General features: G+C 65.1%; 1 protein-coding gene across 1 annotated transcript; it reads right to left on the bottom strand.

The window, feature by feature from the left end:
* Positions 1-139: 139 nt before the first annotated feature.
* LOC147599583 (protein NDRG2-like) lies at positions 140-5,965 on the bottom strand (the record flags this gene model as incomplete). The annotated part of the gene is made up of 7 exons (XM_086755321.1): positions 5,848-5,965; positions 5,679-5,799; positions 3,584-3,646; positions 3,405-3,465; positions 1,595-1,681; positions 619-675; positions 140-233 (listed from the first exon to the last, which is right to left on the bottom strand). Coding segments are annotated over exons 1-7 (508 nt in total), but the record flags the coding sequence as incomplete, so codon positions are not given.
* Between the last annotated feature and the right edge of the window lie 1,435 nt (positions 5,966-7,400).

The raw sequence follows: 7,400 nt of genomic DNA, 5'->3' as shown, positions 1-7,400 counted from the left end.
TCAATCCCCACCAGTCCCCCCAGTTCCATTCCAGCCCCTCCCAGTTCCTCCCAGTTCAATCCCAGCTCGATCCCAGTGCTCCGAGGGCAGTCCCAGTGCCCCGCAGCCACCGCCGCAGCGCCCCCAGTTTGCCCAGTACCTGTTGTACATGGCCCAGAGCAGGGGGGCGTTGGGCGCCGCCCCCAGCCGCCGCCGGGCCTGCTGCACCGGGGAGGGGCGGCCGCCAGCTCCTCCTGCGGCCTGCGCGTCACAGCCCCGCCCCCCACCCCGCCCCTGTGTCTCAGCCCCGCCCCCACCCCGCCCCCGTGTCACAGCCCCGCCCCCGCCCCCGCCCCCACCCTGTGACCCACAAGTGACCCTCCCCCAACCCTTAACTGAGCTCCCTGACCCATAAGTGCCCCCCCCGACCCACAAGTGGCCCTTGGGGCCTCCAGGTGGACTCTGGGCCCCCCAAGTGCCCCCCACAGGCCCCCCAAGTGCCCCAGGCCCCCCAAGTGCCCCTTGAGGGCCCCCAAAACTGACCCCCAAGACCCACAAGTGGCCCTCCCCAGACCCCCAAGCGCCCCCCGGACCCACAAGTGGCCCCCCACGGGACCCCCAAGTGCCCCCCCGCCCGACCTGCGTGAAGAGGTGCGCCAGGATGAGCTCGCTGCTGGAGGACGTCAGGCCCGACAGCTGGGGGGGCACCCGTGGGACCCACGGCGACCCACGGCGACCCACCGCGATCCACCGGCACCCACAGACACCGTAGGGACCCACCGCGACCCACAGCGACCCACAGACACCGTAGGGACCCACAGCGACCCACGGCGACCCACGGCGACCCACAGACACCCACAGACACGGTAGGGACCCACAGCGACCCACAGCGACCCACAGACACCGTAGGGACCCACAGCGACCCACAGCGACCCACAGACACCGTAGGGACCCACAGCGACCCACAGCGACCCACAGACACGACAGTGACCCACAGTGACCCACAGCGACCCACAGCGACCCACAGACACCACAGCGACCCACAGCGACCCACAGACACCGTAGGGACCCACCGTGACCCACAGCGACCCACAGTGACCCACAGACACCGTAGGGACCCACAGCGGCCCACAGCGACCCACGGCGACCCACAGACACCGTAGGGACCCACAGCGACCCACAGCGACCCACAGACACCGTAGGGACCCACAGCGACCCACAGCGACCGTAGGGACCCACCACGACCCACAGCGACCCACAGACACCGTAGGGACCCGCAGCGACCCACGGAGACCCACAGACACCGTAGGGACCCACAGCGACCCACAGCTACCGTAGGGACCCACAGCGACCCACAGCCGCCCACCAACACCGTAGGGACCCACAGCGACCCACAGCCACCCACAGACACCGTAGGGACCCACAGTGACCCACGGCCGCCCACCGCCACCCACAGCGACCCACGGCGACCCATAGGGACCCACAGTGAGCCACACGCGACCCCAAGCGACCCACAGCGCCGCGGGGCCAGCAGCAGGGAACCCCCCCCAAACCCCGCCCCCCTTCTGCCCCACCCCTCTCCCATTAGCCCTCCCCACCCGCCGGCCCCGCCCACCTTGTGCGCCACCCAATCCACCCAGCCCTTGGCGCGGGGGTTGATGTTGATCAGCACCAGCCCCTCCACCGCCTCGGGGTGCAGCAGCTGTGGGGCAGGGCCAGACCCATAGCGCCCCACGGCCACGCCCTCCCACCCCATAGCGACCCCCCAGCCCCATAGCGACCCCCCAGCCCCACAGCCACGCCCCCCGAGAGCCCCCAGCGACCCACAAGTGCCAAACCAAGAGACCCCACTAACCTCCTCCAGCCCCATAGCGCCCCACGGCCACGCCCCCCCAGCCCCATAGCGACCCCCCAGCCCCATAGCGACTCCCCAGCCCCATAGCGACGCCCCCCTGCCCCATAGTGACCCCCCAGCCCCACAGCCGAGCCCCCAACCCCCCAGCGACCCACAAGTGCCCAGAGACCCCACTAACCTTCTCCAGCCCCATAGCGCCCCACGGCCACGCCCCCCCGCCCCATAGCGACCCCCCAGCCCCATAGCGAACCCCCTGCCCCATAGCGATGCCCCCCGACAGCCCACAACCCCCTAGCGACCCACAAGTGCCCAACCAAGAGACCCCACTAACTTCCTCCAGCCCCATAGCGCCCCATGGCCATGCCCCCCTGCCCCATAGCGACCCCCCCTGCCCCATAGCGACCCCCCAGCCCCACAGCCACGCCCCCCGAGAGCCCCCAGCGACCCACAAGTACCCAACCAAGAGACCCCACTAACCTCCTCCAGCCCCATAGCGCCCCACGGCCATGCCCCCCCGCCCCATAGCGACCCCCCCAGCCCCATAGCGACCCCCCAGCCCCATAGCCAAGCCCCCAACCCCCCAGCGACCCACAAGTGCCCAGAGACCCCACTAACCTCCTCCAGCCCCATAGCGCCCCACGGCCATGCCCCCCCGCCCCATAGCGACCCCCCCAGCCCCATAGCGACCCCCCAGCCCCACAGCCGAGCCCCCAACCCCCCAGCGACCCACAAGTGCCCAGAGACCCCACTAACCTTCTCCAGCCCCATAGCGCCCCACGGCCACGCCCCCCCAGCCCCATAGCGACCCCCCAGCCCCATAGCGAACCCCCTGCCCCATAGCGATGCCCCCCGACAGCCCACAACCCCCTAGCGACCCACAAGTGCCCAACCAAGAGACCCCACTAACTTCCTCCAGCCCCATAGCGCCCCATGGCCATGCCCCCCTGCCCCATAGCGACCCCCCCTGCCCCATAGCGACCCCCCAGCCCCACAGCCACGCCCCCCGAGAGCCCCCAGCGACCCACAAGTACCCAACCAAGAGACCCCACTAACCTCCTCCAGCCCCATAGCGCCCCACGGCCATGCCCCCCCGCCCCATAGCGACCCCCCCAGCCCCATAGCGACCCCCCAGCCCCATAGCCAAGCCCCCAACCCCCCAGCGACCCACAAGTGCCCAGAGACCCCACTAACCTCCTCCAGCCCCATAGCGCCCCACGGCCATGCCCCCCCGCCCCATAGCGACCCCCCCAGCCCCATAGCGACCCCCCAGCCCCATAGCCAAGCCCCCAACCCCCCAGCGACCCACAAGTGCCCAGAGACCCCACTAACCTCCTCCAGCCCCATAGCGCCCCACGGCCACGCCCCCCAGCCCCATAGCGACCCCCCAGCCCCATAGCGACCCCCCAGCCCCACAGCCACACCCCCCTGCCCCATAGCGACCCCCCCAGCCCCACAGCCACGCCCCCCAGCCCCACAGAACCTCCCCCGAGATTCCCGCAGCCCTGCATTCCCCCAAATCTGCCCCCCACCCTGCCCCACGCCCCGCCCCACGCCCCGCCCCACATCTCACCCCAAATTTAGCCAGGACGAAGGCGCCGGCGCCCACCCCGATGCCCACGACGCTGGCGATGCTGGGGGGGTGGGCGGGGTCAGGCCGGTGCTGGCCCCGCCCCCCCGTCCCATCCCGCTACGGGTCAGGGGCCCCCTCCCCGCCCCACAGCGCCGTGGGGCGCCCCCCCGCCCACTCACTTGAGGTGCCGGAGGACGCAGGGGACGATTTCGGCCAGTTGCTCCAGGGAGGGGTACTGGTACCTGCGGGGGAGGGGGCGGGGGGCGGGGGGGGGAGGGGCGACAGGGGGAGGGGCAAGGGGTCAATCGGGGGTCGAGGTGGGGGGAGGGCGGGCGAGGGGACCAATGAGGTGAAGCGATGGCGGTTGGGGGGGGGGAGGGGTGCGTAGGGTGATGCTGCGATGTGATGGCGGTCGAGGTGGGGGGACGGGGGGGCGGGGGGTCAACTGGGGGGGGGGGGAGGGGTGGGGGGGTCAACAGAGAGACGACAGGGTCAACTGGGGGTTAATGGGGGCAACTGGGGGTTAGTGGGGGGCAACTGGGGGTTAATGGGGGTCAGTGGGGTCAACTGGGGGTTAATGGGGGCAACTGGGGGTTAGTGGGGGGCAACTGGGGGTTAATGGGGGTCAGTGGGGTCAACTGGGGGTTAATGGGGGCAACTGGGGGTTAATGGGGGTCAACTGGGGGTTAGTGGGGGGCAACTGGGGGTTAATGGGGGTCAGTGGGGTCAACGGGGGGTTAATGGGGGTCAACGGGGGGCTTATGGGGGGCAACTGGGGGTTAATGGGGGAAACTGGGGGTCAATGGGGGGCAACTGGGGGTCAATGGGGGCAACTGGGGGTTAATGGGGGTCAACAGGGGGTCAACTGGGGGTTAATGGGGGCAACTGGGGGTTAATGGGGGTCAATGGGGGGCTTATGGGGGGCAACTGGGGGTTAATGGGGGCAACTGGGGGTTAATGGGAAGCAACTGGGGGTCAATGGGGGCAACTGGGGGTTAATGGGGGTCAACAGGGGGTTAACTGGGGGTTAATGGGGGTCAGTGGGGTCAACTGGGGGTTAATGGGGGTCAACTGGGGGTTAGTGGGGGTCAACGGGGGGTCAACTGGGGTTTAATGGGGGTCAACTGGGGGTTAATGGGGGTCAACGGGGGGTCAACTGGGGTTTAATGGGGGTCAACTGGGGGTTAATGGGGGTCAACTGGGGGTTAATGGGGTCAATGGGGGTCAATGGGGGTCAACTGGGGGTTAATGGGGGTCAACTGGGTGTTAATGGGGGCAACCAGGTGTTACTGGGGGTCACTGGGGGTTAATGGGGGTCAACTGGGGGTTAATGGGGGTTAACAGGCGTCAATGGGGGTCAACTGGGGGTTAATGGGTGCAACTGGGGGTTAATGTGGGGCAACTGGGCCTTAATGGGGGTCAACGGGGGTCAATGGGGGTCAACTGGGGGTTAATGCGGGCAACTGGGGATTAATGGGGGTCAACGGGGGGTTAATGGGGGTCAGTGGGGTCAACTGGGGGTCACTGGGGGTCAATGGGGGGCAACGGGGGGTCAATGGGGGTCAACGGGGGGTCAATGGGGGTCAACTAGGGGTTAATGGGGGTCAACGAGGGGTTAATGGGGGCAACTGGGGGTTAATGGGGGTCAGTGGGGTCAACGGGGGGTCAATGGGGGTCAACAAGGGGTTAATGGGGGCAACTGGGGGTTAATGGGGGCAACTGGGGGTTAATGGGGGTCAGTGGGGTCAACGGGGGGTTAATGGGGGTCAACTGGGGGTTAATGGGGGTCAACGGGGGTTAATGGGGGCAACTGGGGGTTAATGGGGGTCAACGGGGGGTTAATGGGGGCAACTGGGGGTTAATGGGGGTCAGTGGGGTCAACGGGGGGTTAATGGGGGTCAATGGGGGTCAACTGGGGGTTAATGGGGGCAACTGGGGGTTAATGGGGGTCAGTGGGGTCAACTGGGTGTTAATGGGGGCAACTGGGGGGTTAATGGGGGTCACTGGGATCAACTGGGGGGGTCCGTGGGGTCAACTGGGGGGGCAGTGGGGTCAACCGGGTCGTCAGAGGGGTCAACGCAGTCAACTGGGAGTCACTGGGGTCAACTGGGGGGGCAGTGGGGTCAACAGGGGGGTCAGTGGGGTCAACCTGGGGGTCACTGGGGTCAACTGGGGGGGCAGTGGGGTCAACTGGAGGGGCAGTGGGGTCAACGCAGTCAACTGGGAGTCACTGGGGTCAACTGGGGGGAGCGGAAGAGGGGAGTGCAGACGCACCCCGGGGGGTAGGGCGGGGCGCCCACCTCCATGCCGGGGGGGTCGAGGTGGACGAGCAGGGAGTGGCTGGCGACCTCCCGCATCTCGGGGTGGGCGAAGAGCGGGGCGAAGCACGAGGCGTCTGCGGGGGAGGGGCGCGGCGGGAGAGGGGGAAGGGGGCGGGACTCACGCGTGTGGCCCACGTCCGGCAGCATCAGCAGGGCGGGGCGACCAGGGCGGGGCGCGCCCTCCAGCGCCACGTGAACAGGCCCCAACGGCGTCTCCAACACCGCCCCCTGCTGGCCGGGAGGACCGGACACCGGAACGGGGAGTGGTCGCCGCCACACCCCCCACAGGTTCGCCCCCAAAATCTCGCGATTTCCCCCAAGATTCCCACCTTTTGCCCGCCAAATCCCGCATTTTTTGCCCCAAATTACCCCATTTCGCACCAAAATCCCCCATTTTGCCCCAAAATCTAACGATTCCCCCCAAATTCCCCCATTTTGCCCCCCAAATCCCGCATTTTTGCCCCAAATTCCCCCATTTCACACCAAAATCCCACATTTTGCCCCCAAAATCCCGGGATTTCACCCCAAATTCCCACATTTTGCCCCCAAAATCCCCCATTCTTGCCCAAAATTCCCGCATTTCGCACCAAAATCCCACATTTTGCCCCCAAAATCCCGTGATTTCCCCCAAATTCCCACAATTTGCCCCCCAAATCCCGCATTTTTGCCCAAATTCCCGCATTTCACACCAAAAGCCCACATTGTTGCCCCAAAATCCTGGAATTTCCCCCCAAATTCCCACATTTTGCCCCACAAATCCCCCATTTTTCCCCCCAAATTCCCGCATTCCGCACCAAAATCCCACATTTTGCTCCCAAAATCCTGTGATTTCCCCAAATTCCCCCATTTTGCCCCCCAAATTCCCGCATTTTTGCCCCAAATTCCCGCATTTTTACCCCAAATTCCCCCATTTCGCACCAAAATCCCACATTTTGCCCCCAAATCCCGTGATTTCCCCCAAATTCCCCCGTTTCGCCCCCCAAATTCCCGCATTTTTGCCCCAAATTCCCACATTTTGCCCCAAATTCCCACATTTTGCCCCAAATTCCCCCATTTCGCACCAAAATCCCACATTTTGCCCCCAAAAGCCCGTGATTTCCCCCAAATTCCCCCGTTTCGCCCCCCAAATCCCCCATTTTTGCCCCAAATTCCCGCATTTCGCACCAAAAGCCCACATTTTGCCCCAAAATCCAGGAATTTCCCCCCAAATTCCCCATTTTGCCCCCCAAATCCCCCATTCTTGCCCCAAATTCCCCCATTTCGCACCAAAATTCCCACATTTTGCCCCAAATTCCCCCATTTTGCACCAAAATCCCACATTGTTGCCCCAAAATCCCGCGATTTCCCCCCAAATTCCCCCGTTTTGCCCCCAAATGCCGCATTTTTGCCCAAAATTCCCACATTTCGCATCAAAATCCCACATTTTGCTCCCAAAATGCTGTGATTTCCCCATATTCCCCCATTTTGCCCCCCAAATCCTGCATTTTTGCCCCAAATTCCCCCATTTTCCACCATAATTCCCACATTTTGCCCCAAATTCCCCCATTTCGCACCAAAATCCCACATTGTTGCCCCAAAATCCCGTGATTTCCCCCCAAATTCCCCCGTTTTGCCCCCAAATGCTGCATTTTTGCCCAAAATTCCCACATTTTACACCAAAATCGCACATTTTGCC

This window comes from Chlamydotis macqueenii, chromosome 10 (genome assembly GCF_036417535.1).
Source record: "Chlamydotis macqueenii isolate bChlMac1 chromosome 10, bChlMac1.mat, whole genome shotgun sequence".
Lineage (NCBI taxonomy): Eukaryota > Metazoa > Chordata > Aves > Otidiformes > Otididae > Chlamydotis > Chlamydotis macqueenii.
Note: the sequence above shows the minus strand (reverse complement) of the source record. Positions and strands in the feature narration are given on the sequence as shown.